We start from the raw sequence: 23,821 nt of genomic DNA, 5'->3' as shown, positions 1-23,821 counted from the left end.
GCAATCTTTTTGCTGATGGCTATGCATAATAGAGCCCAGCTGGACATTCTGTTCATAGAAATTCTGGTTCCGCCATTTCAACTGTAATTTCTCCTTCAGTCAGATCATTAGGTGGTAAGTCCCTCTACTTTCTTGAAGGCAGAATTCACTAACCAAGTATATTCAGGAAGAAACTTTCCCATATAACTTCCCACAGCAGCTTTTAGGGAACTCACAGCATGTGTTAAATTATTTTTTTGTTGGTAGCACCTCACTTATGGAGGGGATGATTCAGAGGGGCTCATGTGCTGCATACACTGCCAACTTTCTGGCACTAGGTGAATAATTTTTTTTAATTTCAAATATATTTTAAGAATCATTTTGGTATTTTAATGTTTTGCAGCTACTTTATTTTTGTGGTTACTTTATTACTGTATATTATTATATGCTATATTTATTGCCATTACCATTGCAGCTCCTGCTTTTTCTTTTGTTTTGGGTGTGGTGTTAAATTCTGCTTTTAATACTGCTTCTATATAGAGCTTTACTTTTTTATAATATGTTTTGACTGACTGCAGAACACCCAAGAGAAAAGCTATTTATGGCCTGTTATCGGGCAATATATAAACAAAATAATTAAGCAAAATAAATGGAGAGAGCGAGCATCCAAACAAATGAAGAAAAAAAATATAATACAATTAAATGTATTCTGCTGTTCACTTCTGCAGGTCAAAATCATTCCTGTTGTGGGTAAGTGTTTGCATGCTTCATTATCTAGAGCAGTCTTCTCCAAACTGATGCACCTTTTATATGCAGCTGAAGATGTGACATCTGGAGAGGCACTAGGTTGAGGAAGGCATATGAAAAAGACTCGGCATTTTTGCAAGCAACTGAGCCTGTTTGATTTATTATCATGTAACAAATCTTTATTACAGTCATAGACCAGCATATTATTATAATGTAACCAAATTGAGCTCTTATGAAAGAATATTAGAATCCTTTGCTTTATGCTACATATTTCTTTTGCCTTTCTTATCAACATCATAGATGAGAGCTTGAAATGCCTGACAGCTTTTTATTCTGAGCTTTCAGTCATGGTGGTTAGCTATAGTCATAAGACCAGCGCGTAAGAAATTAAGACTACTTGCTATCTTCTTCCTTATCCCAGGTTTCAATATTCTTCGATTTGTTCCTTCACTCCACATTTTCTTTACTTGTGTAGTTCTACCCAGTTACAATGAACTGTAACTGTACCTGTGTAGTACTGAATATGCTTTAATATTGTTTTAATATTTATTTTTAAAAATTCCCAGAGTCATCATCATAGTTGGGTGCCTATCTCACTTGCCGCATGCAATATAACCAAATAATGCTTTTAACTTTCAGCATGATCAAAACTAAACACATCTCACTGATTACAGATGAAGCTTTTCATATACACATTTATAGAAAATATACTACTCAGTTATTTCTGTGTAACTATGTAACTGGTCCAGAAAAATATAGTTATACCAAGAGGAAAATAATGCTTCATCTTTCCTTAAATCAGAATATTAAAAAGAAGTCAACATGTGTGGTGTGTTGATTATTGAAAGCCCTTCGATTATGTTGACTATGTCAAGCTGTGGAACGTCCTTAGGAAAACGGGAATCCCAGAACATCTCATTATCCTTATGCAAAACCTAAACACAAGACATGAAGTCACAGTCCAACAGAACATGGCAAAACAAACTGACTATATAGGTCAATAAAGGAGTAGGACAGGCTGTATTTTCTCTCCTTATGTATTTAATCTATATGCTTGAATATAGAGAAGGAGCCTAGATAGGAAGATAGGCATGGTTTTAAAGCTGGAGGAATAAACATCAATAACATGTCCTATGCTTATAACACTGAATCTGAATAGACAGTTGAAATTGCAACGCTCTAGTAATGAAACTCAAGAAGCACAGTGAAAAAATGAGACTAATAACAACAACTGAACTAATGACAACAGAGACAGCAACCAGCCAAGTGACAAGAAGATATTGAAATGGTGGATAGTTTCTGCTTTTTAGGATTGACTATCAGCAGTTAAGGAACCAGCAGTCAAGAAATAAAATGCATACTAACATTTGGTAGGGTAGGAATCAAGGCTTTGGAAATGATATTCAAATGCTGTGACATTTCTATTCCTACAAAGATAACACTCATGCAGACAATGGTTTTTCCCACAACACTTTATGGAAGTGAAAACTGGACTCTGAAAAAGCAGAACAGAAAGACTATTGATGCTTTTGAACTTTAGAGTTGGAGAAGACTCTTAAGAATACCATGGTCAGCCAAGAAAACAAATAAAAGGATCATTGAACAAATCAACCCAGAGTTTTCACTTCAGGCACAAATAACCAAGCTCAAATAATCATCCAATCATTTTGGACACATTATGTGAAGACCTAGCTCTCTGGAGAAGTCTATAAAGTTGGGAAAGGTGGAAGGCAAAAGAAAAAGAGGACAACCAGCAGCAAAGTGGATGAACTTGATTACAGCAGTGAGGGGTGCACTGTTGGAAGACCTGAACAACCACATTGGAGACAGATCATCCTGGAAAGGGTCTAACTATATAGTCACTATCAGTCAATACCGGCTTGATGGCACCATGGGAAAAAAAAAGTTTATTATCCATCAATATATCTATAATTTCTGTAACACCTCAGTTGTACAGAAAACCAGAGATCATGCACTGGATATGACTTGTGTTTTCTTGAACATCATCCAGACACTTCTATAGGGTGATATATTAACTACATTATTTTTTCTTCTCTTATGTAAATAGGTTCTCTGTATGTGTGCATAGGTTTTATTCAATAAATCCATCTTCTGGACTTCTGTGTTTGTGTGACCTTATTATTCCCATTACTTCAGAAAATTACATTATCTGTCCCAGTGCAAATATAGCTATTTTTTAAGTAAGTCAACTTGTTGTAAATCAGCTATGTGGGCAACACCTCTTTAAAGAGGTTCTTCACTGAGACATGTGCACATATTTATATGCACTTAAGCATATTTGTATGAATGGAGTACACTTAGCAACACTGGGAATGTGCATATTTCTTCAGGTTTTTGTATATGCTCTGGGATGTGCATATTGTAATTCACATTTGCACAAGAACAGAAGGAAAAACGACATATATGGGATTCAAATAGTAGCTTCATTTTCTAGTCCTCAGACAAATTATACTGTGTCACCTTGAGTTGTAAAGTTTATTGCTCTCTGAGTGCATTTTATAAGGCTACTGGGTACATCGCAATCTAATTATATTGGTAATAGATGCCATGAAACAAGAGTGTTATGTTATCTGACATAACTGCAGTTGCTAAATTGTTTTAGTTTATTTCTCTTCATTCAGCACTAACATTTCTGCTCTGCTAAAAATCTGAAAGTCCCTTTATTAAACATCCATGCAGCTGCTATACTATAGTAGAACATACCAATGAGACATCAGACTGCTTAGTGCAGTATAAAAATAGTCTTTTAGAAATTACTCATGAATTCCTTCTTTCCTCCCTCAACCTAAGCTTAGCCAGAATAAGTTTTAATTAATTTGTGTTCTGTTCAAACCGTGGAATAGCTAAATTCTTGTTATCTATGAAAAAGGACATTCCAGTTTACAGATTTCTAACAAGGATTTTTCATCTCATTGAAACTCCTGCCTACACTGTAGAACCACAAATCACATCTAGTTGCATATCTCAATATAATTCATAATTTAGGGAGACAGTCCATCCGTAGATGTACTGCATAAGGATATTATTATATATTTTTATTAGTTTTTACCAAACAATATCAGGTAACTACATAAATCCAAGATACATATAGAGAAGAAAAAATCAAAAAGAAAAATATAGAAAATAAATGGAGATCTATTGCAATGTGAATAGACAGGTACTATACATATGAACATTTGCTATACACACACACACACACACACACACACACACACATACATACATACATACACATACACAATATGAAGAATACCAGATTATGTTCTATTGCTAGTGAGATGAACCATAAAATCCATCCAAATTTGATAAAATCGTGGTTCCTACCTTTGGTGTCTCATTAACTTAACTTAGTCTGTAATTTTTTCTAACGTAGCGACTGAAGAAGCCTTATTGATCTACAACTCAGTTGTTATGTTATCTAGAGTTTTCCAATGTTGCACAATTATTATTTTGGCTGCTAAGATTAAATAAATAATAAGTTATTTTTAAGCTATGGTTTGGCCCTGTAAATAAATGCAGTAAGCCTAGTTCTGGGGAGTATTCAGTTCTTTGATTAGTGATAGTACTTATCTTCCCAAAGATGTTTTGCCAAAAGGGTATAACTTTATTTCATGACCACTACAAATGAAAAAAAAAAATGACCCTTTTATTTGACAACATTTGGGAGAATATTTTTGATATATATGTGCCAGCCTAACAGGAGTCAAATACCAATGATGTATAATCTTCCACTGCATTTCTTGCACTGAAGCTGAAGTAAATCCACCTGGTTTCCATAACATCTGCCAATTTGTCTCCTGTATGGGATTATCAAGATCAGTATCCTAAGCTTCCTTTAAACCAGTGATTCTCAACCTTTTTGAAGCTGCTGCCCCCCTAAGGAGCGGAAAAATTTTCAACGCCACCCTTTGTGAAAATCCTGTAATTTAGGGTATGGGGGGGGGAGTTACTGAATTATAAAAGGCAAAAATTTTAAGTAATTTTTTTCAGTAGACTTACACACCAAATTTGTTCGATTTAACTCGATACTTTTGCCCTGGAAGGTAATTGCATTCCTTTTATTAAAATTAAAATGACTAATGCAAAAAAAATGCTTAAATGCTTTTTTATGTAAATACGTTTATTTCAAAATGCTGTAAATACGTTTATTTATTTTTTTGATGTTCGTTTTTTTAATTTTTTAATTTTTAATTTTATTTTTTAAATTTTTTTTGCAAATGCTTTTTTAATGTTTAAAAATTCTTTATTCTTAATTAGATAATTTAAAAAACAGCAAAAAATACGCTAAAAGAGTAATATCAATGAAACATGCTTGATTATGTCAGTGGGATGGTTGTGCTTAATGGTTCAGAGCCATTTTCTGAACGTTCGGTTCAATATTGTTAGAGAGATGAAGGCGCAAGTCCCCTCTTTCCACGATTTGGAGTCGACTTCTCTTTTTTGTAATTAGATCAGTCACAGCACTGAATCCTCGCTCAGGTAGGAGGCAAGGTAGGAGGAAGGGAAGGCAATTAAAAATTTTTTGATGATAGTCCACAGTCCTGGGTAGAGGCGATTGATGTTACTTTGAAGCCAAAATTCTGTGAGACGATCACCATTCTGGAAGCTGGCTTTCAAAGTTTCATTAGTTGACAGTTCGGCCAATTCCTCCTGAATCTGAACTTCTGCTGTCTCAATATTCATAAAAGGGTTCATGACCCATTGAGGGACTTCCAGGGACAAAATATCCTCAAAACGCTCAGAAAAATCCTTGTGCAAAGACTCAAGGTGTTGACAGTAAACTTGTGTTTCATCGAAGGGGATTTCACTGCTCTTATGCAGATCCGACAAGATTGGAAACTGGCTGAACTCGTTGCGACCAAAATTCTGCTTCCACAAAGTGAGTTTTTTTAGGAAGGCAGAAATAACAGATTTTGTTGTGATCAAATTGAGCTCTTCGCCTTGAAGCTGCAAATTAATTCCATTGAATTTTGCGAATAAATCGGCCATGTAAGCAACATCAATCTTAAATTGTAGCAATCTGTCTCTCAGAGCTACATCTTTCTCTTCGAGGAACTCAAGTACAGAGTTGAAAAGATTCCAGAACCTATTGAGGCAGGCGCCTTTGGAACGCCAACGAACCTTGGTGTGTAGAAGCAAGCGATTGAATTCTTCATCGTTGTCCTTACACAGCTGCCCGAATAATCGATCGTTGAGAGCATTACTGCGAATTTTGTTCACAGCAGAGATGACATATTGTAATGACTGATGCAAACGGTCGCTGAGGTTTTTTGCAACTAAATGCTGTCTATGAATCACGCAGTGAACAACTAAAATACCCGGTACCTCTTTCTTCAAAAGGGCGACGAACCCACGATGACGACCCACCATTGCAGGAGCTCCATCGGTGGCAACAGACATAATGTTCGCAAGAGGAATATTTTTCTTTAAAATAATCTTTGACAGTATTAAAAATAGATTCACCTTTAGTATCTGCAATCAAGCTTCTTGCAAAAAGCATCTCTTGAATAATTTTTCCTTCCTTCACAAACCGGACGTACGCTAACAGTAAAGCCTCATTAGTACTTGGCAAGGTTGATTCATCAACCTGAAGAGAAAATTCGGTGGGTATCAAAAGTTTGCATAAGGAAGCTTCAACATCTTCAGCCATCTCATCAATTCGTCGTCGCACTGTATCATTGCTTAATGGGACATTTTTTATAACATTGGATGCAGCTGGATGGTGTAAAACCGTTTCTAAAACTTCCTTGACAGCCGGCAGAATCAACTCTTCGCCGATGGTATGAGCTTTCCCCGATTTAGCAATTAATTTTGATATATTATAAGAGGCTATCAAACCATCGTCGCATTTTTTTGATGAGGTTCCTAGTAAGTCTGAGACAGACGGTGCCTTCAGAAACTTGTCCCTGATGTTCGTGAAAAACGACAAATCTTTATTTTGTTTGTCAGGATGAATTTTTTTGCAGATGCTCCTGGAAACGAGACGGTTTCATTGCCTCATTAGATAACACTTTGTTACAAAGTAAACACATGGGTAGTTGCGAGTTCGATGGCGAAGGAACAAATCCGAACTTCAAGTACGTGGAACTGTATTGACGACACTTCTTTTTATTAACCGACATTGTTGGCGGCTGCAAAATATGATGAGGGAAAGATAACTATTTCTCAAAATTAATAATTCACGACCACGATAAAGAACTAATAAGCACACTTACCTAGCCAACTGGCCAAATAAACAATGAAAGTAAATCGAAACTGAGGGGAAAAAACAGAAATGAAACGAATGAAAGCAACTCAAGAAACACGGGTCAAATCAAACATTCATACTGAAAGGACGCTCAACGCACGCACTGCGATTAATCGTGCGGGAAGACAGCTGACGCATGCGCTGCGATTAATCGCGCAGGAAAACAGCTGACGCATGCGCTGTGCTGGTTGGGATCGGAGAAGAATCGTAGTGTCGAGTTCTTCAAGGTCAGCCTACCTAGAATACAAATTCGTCTCACCATTCTTAGAAGTGCGTGAGGGCAGCCATCGCTAAGTTCGTTTTATTGCTGGTACAAATGGTGTAAACCGGATAATCGATTTAATAAAATTTTTGGGGAGTTTTAAAATTAAGTTCGAATGCCAAAACATGCTCATCGCCCCTCTACCGCCCAAAACATGCCCACCGCCCCCCTACCGCCCAAAACAAGTTCACCGCCCCTCAGCATCCTCCCACCGCCCCCCGGGGACCGGGACCGCCCCCGCTGAGAACCAATGCTTTAAACTATATGGTGGATACCCTATTTCTGATTGCAATAATAACCTATACATTTTTGAAATTGTTCCTTTTGGTTATTCTAAATAATGAAGTATTAAATTCTTGAAATTGGTTTAGGACCGTGTTGCTGAGTCTCTAATATTTCTATTGTCCAAAAGAGATTTAAGTTGATACCAGAAAAGCCATGGTAATTTATCACCTATTCGTTGCTCAGTCTGATCTTTATTGAAAGGTTCCCTATTACTATAGAAATCCTTTAGCCTATAAAAATTATATTCTCTCAAAGATTTTATTTTCAAGTTAAAGGGGAAGTATCCTTTATCAAAACTATCTACTCTTCCAAATTTGAAGCATTGGTTTAGTAAAAACATTTTCAATCTCTTTTATTCTAGAAAATATTTTGGGTGAAAAATACATTGATTTATAAACTTATCTGGCTCAAGCATAGTTTCCATATGAATCCATTATTTAGAAGAGTGTTTAACTGTGCTGCTTGATAATATATGAACAAACTGAGTGGGCCCCAGCCTCCCTGTTTCTGAGGTCTATGTAAAATTCTTTTATTTACTCTCAGTTTTTGTGCCTGAAAACAGAAGCTTGTTTGCTTGCTTTCTGCCAATGTTTTAAAGCCTGTTCTGGAATTATTACTGGGAGGTACTGAAATAAAAAGTTAAGCCATGCAAGAATTTTCATTTTAACTATTGCAATTCGCCCTAAAATATTGAAATATTTTGGAGCCCATTTTTTCATTTCTTTGTTTAATTTCTTCCAAGTTGGTACCTAATTATTTGTAAAGATTTTATTAATATTTTTAGTTACAGTAATGTCTAAATATTTTAAAGATTTCTATACGATTGGAATCCCTAAAACTGTGGAAATTTCCTTTTGAGTTTTTGGGGGTGCATGAAAAAACATCAAATATGATTTATGAAAATTAATTGACAGTCCTGACACCTCTGCAAATTCCTCTAACTCCTTCTTAATATAGCTAGCTGAATGAGAAGCATTTGAGAGAGTCAAGATCATATCATCTGCAAACAGATTTAAAAGATACGTCTTATCTCCCATTTTTATCCTGTTAATCTGATTACTGAATCTTAGTGCTGTTGCCAGCACTTCTATAGTTAGGTTGAATAGTAAAGGTGATAAAGGACAACCTTGCTTAGTACCTCTTAAAATTGTAATGAATCATAACTGTTTATGCTTTAGTTGGTCCGTAGATATGTTCAACTACCTTACAGAAGCCAGTGCCAAATTTAAATTTAATTAATCTTTGTTTTAAAAAATGTATTTCCAGAGAGTCAAAGGCTTTAAATATATCTAAAGAATATAAGGCTAATGCGCATCTATTAATTTTACTGATTTGGATAATGTTTAATAATTTCCTGATAGGGGTATTTCTATTGGGGTTTGGAATAAAGCCAGACTGATCTATATGAATAATTTTACCTATAATCACTTTTAATCTGTTAGCTAACAGTTTAGAGTTTATAACCCCCACCCCAGACCGATAGCGAAAAAACGCAGTCTGGGGGGAGGGGAACAGTCTGGGAGGGTGACCTACTGAGATTCCTTCTTCTCCTCACTAGCCAGTAAACTCCCAAATTTAATTACAATAGTTCCTTAGCCATAGTTTTGCCTACATTATTTTTTGTTTAATTCTTTACTCTTATTTATTGAAGTCCCTCCTTTTTCCCCTTCCTCTAAACCTAAAAATTCAAAAAGAGTAATGCAGTTTGCATAAGGATATATAGAGACCATGAGTTCTAGTTCTCCATTGAGTATGAAAGCCAGCTGGGTGACTCTGGGCCAGTCACTCTCGCTTAGCCCAACCCACCTCCCAGGGTTGTTGTTGTAGGGAAAACAGGAGGAGGGAGTATTATGTATACTGTTTTGAAATGTACAAAATAAAGATGGGATATAAATCTAAACTAATCCAATGGAATGAGAAATCAGATTTATGAATAAGCCCATTTTTTTCAAAACAGACATATGAAAAATAGAAAACTTGATAAATTCTTTGTGTGCAAATTCAAGTTTGGTACCTTCTTTGGGTTCATTTCCCTTCACTCATATGTCCATCTATACAATTCCTCATGGAAGCACACTGGTCACTCTCTTAATTCATATTTAATTTTGAGCCTACAAGAAACAGCAAGCCCACCTTGCAAACAGACCAGAAATAAGAAAATTTTTGATCTTGGCCAGTAAAAAAGCTCAAGACAGAAAAGTTGCATTGCAGCTAGAGCAGAGCTTTAATTCTGAACAATGTCTACAAGGGTTTAGGCCCTTTCTGGGAGCACTGCGAGCTGATAACTGAATACTTGAAAGGGAAAAGGAGTAAATGAAACTAAGAGGAGCTATTTTAACTTCTCTTTAATCTCACAGCATCACTTTAGTTTTAAACGAAGTTTTGTTTACTCTGAGCTTCTTGAACAGAGAACAGAGAAAAACTGTTTATTCAAATAAAATATTCAGTGAAAAATGTTCAAGAACTTATACATCTCCTTCAGTTTCTGGTGAATACTGTGATGGTGATTTTAAAAATAAATGTATTTCTTTATTCAATTTTTCAAGAATTAAAATTGTGAAATTGAAAACAATACTGTATGAGAAATATTTAAGAACTTGCTTTATACTAAGTCAAAATTTGGTTCATCTGGACAGTATTATCGGCATTACCTGGATTATCACCAGAAATCCTGACAGAAAAGTCTTCTGGCACGCATAGGCATACTCAGCCACAGGGGTGGGTGGCTTCTTGAAGCGAAGGATGTGGTACTTTGACACTTCAAGTAGTGAGTTCAGATGGCAACTTGATCACTTCCCAAAGTGCTTCTTTGAATGGTTCACATAGGCCTGCCACCAGAAGATGCTAGGAACTTTAACTTGGATCACAGTACAAAGCACCCACTCTATCGCCGCCCTCTGTCTTTTTCCTGAATATGCTCAGCAGAGGAAGATGAAGTGGTGGTTTGACTCATAAGATATGTTTAAAACTGGGGGGAAATCAGCAAGATACTCAAAGCAGACCTATTTCACTGGAAAGGTGATAGAGCAAGGAAATAAAATGGTAAGTCAGCTGAGCATTTTTAATGAGGGGTGGGGAATGAAGGTCCCCTTCATGACAGAATCAGGGCCAATTTAATAAAGAAACATGCACGTTCAGCCAAACAATATTTATGGCCTGTTTAGCATTTGCTTATGACAGTTTTTTCAAAGCTGACTTCAGGAGGAGGATTCTGATTTATCTCAAAATCCCCAGCAGTTATTTTTGAAAGCAAAATACCACAGTGTTTAAGAAAAAGTAAGAAAGGTCAATTTATGTAAAAGGCTTTTAAAAATAAGTTGTGTATGCAGCTGCTTTAGCCTGAGGACAAAGTATAGCTTTCCAAGTTTCATTTATATCAGACATCAAAGGCAAACATATACATATTTGTAAAGTATATACATAAAGTTATACTTTAGAAAACAGTGATGGCTGACAGAATGCACATGATTTAGCTATTGTCAGTTCAAACAATAGAAAAATATGCTTCTGTGAACATCTCTAAAAACATGCAAAGATACTTAATTCAGACCCTGTGGTCTGAAGGAATCCAAGATCAGAAACCAAAATGTTTGTTATATGCCTGTTAACACAGGTGTCATTTGGATATGTTAAACAGCTCAAATCACTTTAGAACAAAGAATCCTGCCAGGGAAGTATTAGTATTGTTTTTAATACTATGAAAGAGGATTGTTTTTTTACTTTATCTACATTTTCCATATGATTCTATATATTCCTAACTTATCTGATTTTTATGCTTTTGTTCCAAGCAAAATATCATGTAGTCTTTTCTAGCAGAGGAACTCTTCTAACTTCCTATCATATGGGTTGAATGTTTTCGAATACCTTTTTCAACATCTTCCTTGCTACCAGAATTCTTGGTTATGGATAAAGAGGAAAACTTTCAACTTTAATATAAAAAGGAACCTGGTTCGTTCAGTCAAATGGTATAAAAACCAATATCCTGACTTTATTAGAGGCAAACCAGATGGTTCCAAGAAATCAACAAGCAAGACACAAGGACAACAGCCCTTTAACTGACATTCCCCAGTACCTGGTAGCTAGAGTATTTGTTTGTAAACACGAAGGCAGCATATTGGCATCATGACTAGTAACTATTGGTAGTCTTATTCATCATGAATTTATCTTTTCAACCATCTAGATCTGTATCCATTGCCACATCTTGGGGCAGCAAATTTTGTCTTCAATTTATCTGTGTTACAGAAAAGAGCTGGCAAGCTGCCTTTAAAGCATGAGCACTCTCTACTACAGCTTACGATTCTGAAGACAGTATCTCATCCTATAATAAATTCATCCTCCCGTGCTAAAGATTATTCCATATAGTATCACCTATTATTACTATTATAAGGCCTCCCAATTCCATAGGGGCATACAATTAAAAAAAATTAATAAAAGAGAAATACAAGGAGGGAAAAAACCCCCCACAAATGTCCGGGAGAAGAAAACCCACCCATTCTAAAGTCCAGTCCAGTGCGCAGGATCCGCAACTCACTATAACCCAAGGCCAGGAGAAGAGCCAAGTTTTCAGGGCTCTTTTAAACACTGGCAGGGTGGAGCCCAGACAGATCTCAGGGAGATTGTTATTTCAGAGGGCAGGTGCTACGACAGAGAAGGTACACTTCCTAAGTCCCATCAGATGATACTGCTTAATGGAGGGGACCTGGAACATGACAACTCTGTCCAATCATACAGGGCGAGTAGAAACTTCAGAAGACAGACAGTCCCTTAGATAACTAGCCCTATGCCATGAAGGTCTTTATAGGTGATAACCAGCACCTTGAACTACACCCAGAAGCCTACTGGTAAGTAATATAACTCACGGAACAAAGGTGTTACATGCCCATAATCACCTGTGCTGCTCCATTTTGGACCAGTTGCTGCTTCTGAGTGATTTTCAAGGACAGATCCATGTACAGCACATTGGAACAGTCCACATATGAGATGTCCAAAGCATAAGTGACTGTCTGAAGAGCCCCCTGGTCCAGATAAAGGTACAACATGCACACAAGATGGATTTTTGCAAAGGCTTTATTTGCCACTTGCTTGAGCAGGATCCGTGAGTCCAAGAAAAACTTCACAAATATGAAGTTCAAGATGGAGTCTTTACAAAGAACACAAGCACACAAATACATTTTCCACAGTTATCCTATTCTTTTGGATAAACTATCTTGAGTTAGTTTCCATAAAGATTTCATACTCTCATTCTTTAACCTGCCTTTTTTTTTCTTTGATCTTCTGAGAAATATCCCTGAAAATGCCAGTGGCATACATTATTGATTGTAGGATGATCTATAATTAGCAAACATTATTTTCCTTTATTTGATGTTTAATTGAACATCATTCATCACTGTTCAGAATTCTGCCTTTTAAGTAACTAGATATGAAGAATAATGCATGCAACTGTCATTCAGATATATTTTGGATTTAATCCTGAATTGGTTAATACTATCACCAACCAGATGCAAGCTGTATTCTAGAACACTGCCTTTTTATACCTCGATTGCAAATTTAAAAACAGTATTATAGCCTAAGAACCTGTTACTATAAACACAGAATACAAACTCAAACCACAGAATATAAGAACTGTTTCTCCCATGTAAGTATTTTACAGTGTTTCCCCCCTGGCCCCCAACATGGTAACAATTTAGTTGACGTTGCAAGAAGATCAACAGTGCATATACCTGACTGTTTGCTAAGAAAAACTGTGATGATTGCTATTTTTAAAAAATCCTTGCAACGATTACCTATATATTTTTTTTAAGAATACAAAAATGCTTCATCAGCATTACTAAACAGAGAAGGGAAGACATATGCATGGGCTCTGGACTAGTACAAAAATTACATTTCGGATCTAAAAACCATTTCAAACACTTTTCTAGTTTACTGTACCATAACGTACTGTTATATCAGCACCCACAGTTAGAGCTATAAAGGTTTGAAGTTATCATCAGAACGTGAATCCAATGTTTATATTATGATTAAAACCCCCTTCGTAGACCAATTACAGCCCAATGCACTTTTAATAATAATAAAAAAAAGCTGCACAGAGCAAAACAGAAAAAAAATTACAACAGTACTTCTTCCATGAATTCTCTGTTGAAAGCTGTTATGCATGTAATGTTGGCATCATACTTTTATATGTACAATAAAACAAAGTATCTTCAGGACAGATATAACAAATCTGCAAATGATTTCATGCTTTAATACACATGGATTAAGGTAAATAGAGCAAAATTATACCATAAATATATAAAGACATTTATAGGAATGACTCCATACAGTAATCCAATTAGTGAATTAATGCAAATCAAAAGGCAGGGGTTTTTTATTGCCATTATCAAGAGAATATTATCTATTTTTATTTCATTTCCTTAGTTATGTTTTTTAAACTTGTTTGAAAATGTTGCTTGAGAGATTAAATTCTTTAATTTTTTTTACATTTTTAATTTAATATAAAATATACAATTACACTTCCAAGATATTCAGTACCACTATAGAAGATTTAAAAATGGAAAGGATATGCTTGGCAGAGCAATGTATTGCATTAATTGACAAATCCATATAATACTTTAATATGCTACTCCTTATAAAATTTTCTAAAAGCTACGAAACTTGCAAAAATAATGGTATTTATTGCACACAAGTTTCTGCTACAAATAAAAATATAATTCTGAATGTTTTGAATACTTCATAAATGTAAATTTTAAATAAGACAGTTGCATAAATTAGCATAGCTACGGCTAAATTATGGACAGCAAAATCACTTTTGTAACTGAACAAAAATGGCACTCTGCATACCCTACATTATGTATGCAGAGTCTGGCAATGAAAACTGGAACTTTATCACATTTATTTGTATATCTGAAAGTATTTATCTATATATCTGCAAGGTCATGTAATATTAAATACTGAACCCTAAACATTCTATATAGCAATGTAGACAATCGTAGCCATCAAAACTACAATCAGCTGTGACTACAGTTCAGTTTTAACTTAAAATCTGGGTATTATGGTAGGCAATACATAATGGCTTCAGAGAAAATAATGTATTCAAAACATAATTTCCACCTCTCCACAAGTTAATTCAATTTGATCCACTTATCTTAGAAGCTCCCCTCCCCCTTCTCCTTTATCTTTTTCCTTCCCTAGATTACTTGGGGAAGGGAAAAGGCATTCTAGGCTCTAAATCAGCAGTGGGCAGTCTTCAGACTTCCATGAGCTGCTCCGTAGTTGTTTTTTAATTAGAAACGTTAGAGTCTAATTTTTGGCATCAAAGAGTTGAACCACCATCCTTTTACTAAGGCAGGAACCAAGACCACAATTAACAGTGACTACAAGACAAGAAGAAAGAAAAGGAGGAAGTGCTCATGCTGTAAGGAACTCATTGTGGACAAGAACTGGTATGTCGTGGGCCCAGAGTAGCTAAGTCAAGCAACAATTTTCATCTACAACAACTCTGACATTCTTCTTGTTCTTGCTTGCTAGTAAAGAATGTTCATTTCAACAACAGAGTGCACTGACACTGGAAGGGACATTTAATAAGGATATGACTGATTACTATAACAACTTTGCAATTTAAAAATCAAGACTGAAATCTTATACTGGAAATCTTGCCTGGAAAAAAAAAATCCCAATAAATTAAATGAGTTTACTGCTGCATGCCGATACATAGGATTTGAAATAATCCTTAAAATAAAATTAAGGTCCCCCAAAAGAGCATCTAATCTACAATTATAAATCACATAAAATTAAAGTAATAGCGCTCCATCTATTAGAGATTCAGGAGGTTCTTCTCAACCTTAGAGGAGGAATCCAGAAAATTTATCCAAATTGACATTTTATACAGGTGAATTCAGTTTTTTATGATATATGAAATGGATTATTGATCTCAGTAGACTATCCATGACTTCAAATCAATGCAGTATAAAAACAAAAATTTGAATTCAGCTTTGCCTCCAATATGAGTTCTTTGTTTACTAAATTTGAGTGTTAAATATCTTTTGCTAGTTACTTAGGTAACAGGAAGGTTCTAAAAAGACTAATTACAGAAAAGACTATAGGTGACAACAGTAGTAAGCACAACTGCGTAACATTTTTTGCTTCATTGTTTTGAGTCTTCAAAGAGCTACTGCTGCAGTGCAGACACTCATTCCACTGTCTTCTGAGTTCCTGTACTCTAATCTACAATGTCTGTTTGATCAAACTGAGAGTGGAACAAGCACAATGCACATCCACCAAAGCAAACAAAACACCCTTCTAGCTGCCTGAAAACTATTACCTATCTCCAGCCTAAGAAAACCAGCGGACATCTGGATTTCACCAAGTCTTGAAAGATTTACAGGGATGTGCTTTGAATGCTGGTGATTGGATTACCTTTCCTTTCTAGCAGCACAACATTTCAGAAGTAGAAAAAAGAATACCCAAGCATCTTGGTAACAGTTTTAAAACGAAGCAGTTAAACACTAAATGTTGGTGACTGGGAAAAGAACAGGATAAAAATAAAATATCTAAGAATGCTTGGGCATAAATCTCCTTGTTCTTCTCCAGTGTATTTATTTTTCCTAAACCTTCCCCCCCACTGGTTTGATATGCATGGTTGCAAAATAAATTACAATTCTTCTGAGAGATTAACTTGATAACAGAAGTCACTATTTTTTTTTCAAAAACAATTTAATATAGACTAATTATCTCAACTACTATTCTCTTTAGCTGAATTAGCATTCCCTTTTTATTGTCTTGTACAGGTCAGGCCTGTATCAATGTATTTCATTTTCAGTGCTGCATTCCCCTTTTACACTTTTAAAAATAAGGGAAAAAATAAAGTTTAGGGATCAGACAAAGCAAAATTCAGAATTGTGCTATATTGGTTATTTTTTACTGTGTGAATTGGATTTTGTGGGGAACACATCTGTTTAAATTAAGAAACAAAGTCTTAAGACTGACAGAACTGTTTTATATTTATACTGATAATTCTGATATCAATTCAAGTGCTAGTCCTTGGGCAGCCAAAACAGCAACCAAGAGAGCCATTAGCATAATTGACAAAGTGAGTGAATAAACAACAAGGGAGTAAAAAAGAAGTACAAAAAATCCCAGAGGAGGGACCAAAAACTGGCCATTGAGGACTAAACGGTTATGATACAGTGACTGATTTTTGGGAAGGACATTTGGAATCCTGAACATTCAAGTCCCACCTGCACCCTCTTCAACCAGAATCTGTTCCACCCATCACTGACAGAAATTATGGAAGCAGAGAGAGAGGAAGTATCAGGCTGTCACTTTTTTGAGAGAAGCCTCTTGTTTACTGACTGTTAGAATCTGATTTGATTCTAAGGATCTCCCTATTAAATGTACATAGACTGACAGGAACCGTTAGGTAAAGTGTGGCAACAGCTGCTGGAGGCAAAGAACAGCAGCAGGCTGATGGAGAACAAAGTTCTGGGCCATGATGTCTGCCCTGCATTCCCCAAGTTAACCAGCAGCCCTCAAAGCAGTGGTGTCTGCAGCACACCCCAATGACGCCAAAAAGATAACATGTGCACGGCAATGTGATCACACAAATGCCACCCCTACATCTTTGTATCCTGATGGCTGATGTAAGTATTTCTGTCATGCCATTTGTGAGATAGATGACATCATGCATTGTTTCATCATTTGCCCCCTTGCGAGGAAATAATAATAATAGTAATAATGTATTACACCCAACTCCCAGAGACTCCAAGTGGCTTACAATTGTTAGAAACATTTAAAAACAAAGCATGGTACAAAAATAGAACAAAACAAAAGAAATGATGGCACAGAAAACAAACCCAGAGAGGAACAAGGAAAAGGAAGAAAGGGGCATCAGTCATCCTCACCAAAGACCTGGGCAAAGAGCTAGGTCTTCAGGGTCCTTCAAAACACCAGTAGGGTGGGGCCCATTCAAATTTTGGGGGGAACCTCATTCCAGAGGGCAGGTGCTGCTACAGAGAAGGCGCACTTCCAGGGATCCGACAGATGGCATTGTTTATGAGGAAGAACACATTTTTATCTCAGTCATCATTTCTTGGGCTAACCACAAACACAATAGCAAACTCAGGCTTACAAGCCTAATCCCTTGGGCCCTGACAATGTTTTTGATAATTTCCAGTTTGTAACAGATTACTTTCATCCCCTCAAGCATATTTCACATTGAGAAACATTACTCAGGAAGGGGGCAAACAGTAGATGCACGGCAGTTCTATGAGGCAACAAATTCTACCTTTACCATAATGCTAGCTGCTTAATAAGGAGATGTGTATAAAACACTGGATTGTAGACCTGAAAATCTAATGTTGTGGCACAATTTCTTTTCACTTAACAACTTGTTGGTTCATAATAACTGCATTCAGTAAGCAAAGCGCCTTTCCAGTGCATCAAAACTGTACAACCCCTTTGCACACCAAACTATTTTCTTTCAAAACAAGGAGAAATCTGTATGTTTGTGAAACAGATAACTATGGAATATAAAAGAAAAACGAAATATGCAGAAATGTATTAGTGATGAGATAAGTAATAAGAAACTTTGGCCATTTCTGCATCATTGTATGCAAGTACAGAAAAATACTATACTGAGAATGTATCATGGGTATATCTTGTTATATAATCAAATTATTTATAGAAAAGATACTTAGCTCTACGTTAGTTCTAAAATTTGTCCATACTAAAGACCTCTTTTTCTAAAGACAACAGAGTAGCTTAAAAATAGATTCTGAAGCTCACTTTTCTACCCTTTGTACTTTTTAATGAGTACAAAGCTCACAGATTTTACTTGCTTTGGGAAAGAGACATCAGTTACCAATAAAATCCATAATTAGACATCATTAAATATCATTAAAACATTTTGGGCCATTTTACAACACCAACCATTTTTACTGGTTTTTGTTTTGCAAGAGTTCTGAGTTACAAATAACATAACCCAACATTTCTTTGGGTGATGCAAGTGGAAGAAAGTTGTTAGTAAAACACAGAGAAATTCTAGCCTTTTTCTCAGGTAGACAGAATGAATTCAAAATGAATTGGGCTTCAAATATTGTCATAAATCCTGTCTCTTGCAGGCTCACAACATGCCTCTAATCTTTCAACTGGAAAATTAGTTACTCCATTTTGCCTATCTTATATATCCTATTTTTGCAGATACTTAAATATAAGGAAGCACAGCTCAAAGCAGAAAAGCAAAATTACTACCTATCACAACAGTAGGAATGCTTCTGAAAACTGCACTCTCTCACTGGGTAAAGCCAATTCTTTCAAAGCATATAATTCATCTTTTGATTTATGTTTTCCCACCTCACCTTCATCACTCTGGCTAGCACTGGGAAAGTGTTGTGTTTCTGGGGAAAATGCTCAAAATGCAGTTTACATGAGGTAAAGAAGGTGACAGGGGACTACTATTTCTAGCAGAAACCTCAAATTTCAACTAATTCAAGACTGCAAACAGTTTAGGACTTTTTTTTTTTTTTGCTTACTAGACTAATTAAAACTAGGTTGACATGGGAAATTCAAAGGGTTTTGTTGTTAATTAACATGACCTTATAAACTCACATTTCTTTTCTTGGTAAACTTCTTCTAGTAGTCGCTCCTGCTTTTCTATTTGGCCTATGAGGTTTTGGTGCTCAGTCTTCTTGCTCAAGGTCAGCTGCTTTAATTGCTCTCGGCTATGTAGCAGATGATGACGGAGCTTCTTTTCCTTGGTCTCTCTCTCTTTCACTTCTTCACAAAGCCATCTAAGCTTAGTCTAGAAGAAAATGTATACTTATTACATTTACTGGAAAAGAACTTTAGTATGCATCACATGCAGTTCTACTACAAACATCTACAAAATAAGATAGGGTCCTGTAACTCAAACCAAGAACTTTTTCAAAACCTTCATTTGTGAAGATTTGGATCAAATATAGATGGAAGGTAGAGAACATCAATAACAATAAATATAAATATAGTATGCCTCACAGTTGGGTGACACAGTACTTTTCAGCCATTATTGCATCTACTACAGTAGTGGTGGTTTCTTGAGCAATTAAAGGCCTTGGCATAGCTCAAGGATACAACAGTAGAAACTTCAAAGGGCTCCTGTGACTGGTTTACAAATGAGTCTACTTCCAAAATGCATCTGGGTGCTGTATTAGCTAGCAAGAATTGAAAGCAAAATAAAAATATTTATTTATTTGTCAAATAATTCTTAATGCAATTCCACACATTTCCTGTTCATATGTTGCTATAGCAGTTAGGTTCTATAATACTGCATTTCTCTTTTTACAAGAAGTTGCATAAAAAGACATTCCACTGAGCAGTTATGGAGACAATTCACAACACAAAGTCAAAAAATGGTTGAGTCTGACATGGTAGGAAGAGCAAAAGTCACAAAAGCACCAGGTAATAAACACAGCCCAAAATACGGAGTTTATAATAATGTTAATTTGCCAGTGACTATGATAACAGCAAAATGGAACATTCTCCCCCTTGAAGTGAGGTCAGCTCCATCCCTCCTTATTTTCCAGAAGACCCTCAAGACCTAGCTTTGTCATCAGGCCTGGGGGTCTCAGGGGACCAGTGAGATCTTGAGGTGACTCTGTTGCTAATCAAATCTCTTATGTATATGTCTGTTTCAAATATGACCATGTTTGACATTTTATTGTTTTTATACTTTTTTGCTGTACACTGCTCAGAGTCACTTCTTGTGAGATGGGTGGCCATATAAATGTAATAAATAAATAAATAAATAAATAAATAAATAAATAAATAAATAAATAAATAAAATGAGGTCAGGAATACTCTTCTTCTGAGTTACTTATAAGTAGCTAAGAAAAAGTGTTTACTTTTCAAAGGAATGAAATTGACATATGGTCCTCATCACAGCAGTTCTGAATGTTTTTAATAATAAAGGATCCACAAATATTTTAATGTGCATAATTGATCTCAGCTGTTCAAATCATATTCTGCAATCATTAGTTTAAGTAATAGGGCATCTGCCCTGTACTCCCTGTGGGAATGTAAATCCCACACATTTCTTCAATTCTTAATTAGGAACCCAGAAAACATGCCAATTTATATACTACCTTTAATAATATGGCAGGATCATATCATTTCCACATTTAACTGAAAGATGGCATGTTTGAGTGGTCTTCTGTGTCCACAACTTCTGGCCCACACAAATATTTAAATCTAACCTTTTACTGGTTTGTAAAGCAAAGAAGCAAACTCTTCACTGACACAATTAAGTTTTACATTGCATTCATTAGCATTTTTTAAAACGCTCACCCATTAGTATATAACCCATAAGAGAAAGACTTGCTTGATTTTCTTGTCCACTTTTTTATCGAAAGTGGAAAATGTACAAATAACTTATATGAATCCATTAACAAATTAGAAAAGGAACACAGATAGATGGGACAGATCACACACATCTTTAATTTCTTCAGTCTGTGTGCGTGTATAAACACTGCAGTACAGTCCATGATTTGTCATGCCACTATGCTTCTCATTTTTTTTGTATTTGCCGTTAATATATTCCTCATATGAAAACATTATAAACAGTGCCAACATCCGAGACACAGAGTATTTTAATAAAGTGCAGATGGTTCCACATATTCACAAGCATCTTTCATTCCCTGCCCTCCCTCCAAACCAGCTGCAGTTCCATATTCTGAATTAAAGGCTCCCTTCCAAATCTCCTTGAAATTCCTAGAGGATAAAGGGCGTTCTTTTAGGAAAGGTCATTCTTAGAAATTTTACTGTATATATGAAGTTCACTGCTCTGGCCCTCTAAAAATAGGCACTGTATTTAATCTCTTCACAATGTTCAAATGCAAAGGCAGGAACACAGGCAGTGAAAGAGCTGGTGGATAAAGCAGTATTTCTTAACAAAACAATTATTAAGTCAATTTGTTTTTCAGGTGCAAAATATAGTGTTTCAAAGGCCCTTTTATTTCATGAGTAACCTACTAATAACTAAAGAGAACTCAACTGGCAGATTTATGAATCAATTACCACATACCCTTCTTGATACTTAGTGCCTGGAGTTTCAGCATCAACAATCTGAATAGTGAGTCTGTTTCCTCTACTGCCCTTGTCCTCCAGTTCAAACTCTTATCTCCACTATTTATAGTGATATTTATTCTTGGTCCATGTGCATTACAAACAAACCCATCAATAACTTCAGGCAATCTTGCTAGCAAACAAATGCAATTTCACCCAAGTCAGTTGGTCAACAGTTCTCCTTTCATTGTGACCCTAATATACTATGGAGACAAGCCTTGTCTCATGAAGTAGAAAAAGCATTTCCGATTGTGAGAAGTTTAACACTATTAAAAGATACAAGATAAAGTTGCTTACAAAGTCACTGAACTAAAAAATAATAGCTAGATGTTACCAGGCAATGCCTTGATCTAGTAAGCTGAAAAAGGAACCAAAGATTATAGGAAAAAGGAATCAGATTTTGGATCTCTCATAAGAAGGTTGGAGAAATATGTGAATTCAAGGCAATGAAGACCAGGATTTGAAAAGGACGAATGAAAAGCGGGGGGGGGGGGCGTCCTTTAATTACACATATAATGTAATTGAAAAGTGCTACCAGTATACATACTTAATTTATCATCACACATTAAAGTCCTCATATTTTAATTTGGAAGGAATAGCCTTACTGCAGCATTATTTCTACAACATTACAAACTGCATCCATAAAGGGAAGTGGATTTGCATAGTTAAAAAATACAGATGTGGATATAATGCTGTGCACTAGTCAGCTTCAAAAATTAAAGAGAAAATTAGCATGTTAGTGGAAAAGCCTGTAGGGTGCTCCTAGCTTCCTAAACATGGTTTCAGATCAGGCAGAATTATACCTATAATTAGCCACTATATATCTATATGGATGGGCCGAATATTTTGGACCTATACGGTATAGTTGAACACAATATGAGACACATGAACTGTACATTTCTTCTGAATTATTGAGGAATTAATTCTGATTAACTAGTGTAGCTAAATTTTAACTTAGCTATTAAAAAATCTGCACTTACTTTTGTCTCTGCTAACCAGCGATGAGGATCGTTCAATATCCCAGCTGTAAGTGATGCTACCTAAAGTAAAAATGAAAATATGGACACATATCCAAACCAGTTGTATTACTTAAGCATGCACATTTTAATCTTAATGATTTGTTCATTTACAGTACATTTACTGCTGAACAACATATTCTATAGTTTATATTTTTAACAAAAGAATAGGTACATTTTGGAGGAATATTTGAAAAACTGAAACTTTCTAATCAACAATATTCACTTTTGATTTAATTATATCCCTAAGGACAGACAATACTACTCTAGAATGAGAACAGTGCATTTTCAGAAAGCAATATCCTTACTCTGTATAAGTCTCATTTGCTCTAAGTGATTTCAGATACACAGCAATATCGGTACTGTGAGGATGAAGAATAATTTGAAAAAGGAAATGATGCCAAATCTTCAGTCAACTGAGGTATCAAAAAGACAGTAAGCAAAACAGAAATCAGCTATTTACGGTGAATACTGAGGGATGGATATTATGGGATGTATGGTGAAGATGCTACTACTCTGAAGTCCATCCTGAAACAAGTGATCCACAAAGAGAGAGAGATTTCTTTGAACTGTAATTCATTGTTTCAATCATTAATTGTGGATATCCAGATTCAATATTATACTCAAATTTCAGAAAAGATTTACACAAACCCTCTTAGCAAAATATTTGGCAACTACTTGGCCCAATAATTCATAAAATTAAAATGGTTATATAAAATAGTAAAAAAAAATAAAAATCACAGAATGTCAATCTGTATTATTTTTTTTTAACCAGTTCAAACTTAGATTGTTTGTAATATAAGAGATGTTTTAAAATTATTTTTGCAATAATTAGAGAAAGAGGCTAATAGCGACTGAATAATTGTTAGAAAAGTATTTTTTCCAAGTTTTACTATGTAATAAGAATTAGAACTAGCATTTTGGGAGGGTTGTAATATAAACACACATTTAGATAAAACCAATAGAACAAAATATAAAAAAGAAATTGAACTATAATCTTCATGATTTAGTGTGTGTCCCAGATTAGAAATGCAAGCACAGGTTTTATTAAGAACTTGACACATGAAGACTACAAACACAGCATGTAAGATTCTATTCCAAATTATAAATATATAATTTTAATATTATAAATATTACCAAAAAAACCCAAAGTGAATTCATGTACGGTAATCA

The 23,821-nt window shown here is 35.4% G+C and overlaps 1 protein-coding gene across 1 annotated transcript in view; it reads right to left on the bottom strand.

Annotated features, from left to right (window-relative positions):
* Positions 1–23,821, bottom strand: part of CEP128 (centrosomal protein 128) — a 198,922-nt gene that overhangs the window by 97,819 nt on the left and 77,282 nt on the right. Inside the window, exons 17-18 of the mRNA XM_088145261.1 lie at positions 22,613–22,672; positions 19,143–19,335 (exon numbers count right to left, since the gene is read on the bottom strand). Coding sequence (XP_088001387.1) covers positions 19,143–19,335; positions 22,613–22,672 — 253 coding nt within the window. The remainder of the gene's footprint in view (positions 1–19,142; positions 19,336–22,612; positions 22,673–23,821) is intronic.

Source organism: Python bivittatus, unplaced genomic scaffold, assembly GCF_059951505.1.
Source record: "Python bivittatus isolate LINGU-HERP-01145 unplaced genomic scaffold, Pbiv_v1 ctg000480_np1212, whole genome shotgun sequence".
In the NCBI taxonomy this organism is placed as follows: domain Eukaryota; kingdom Metazoa; phylum Chordata; class Lepidosauria; order Squamata; family Pythonidae; genus Python; species Python bivittatus.
Note: the sequence above shows the minus strand (reverse complement) of the source record. Positions and strands in the feature narration are given on the sequence as shown.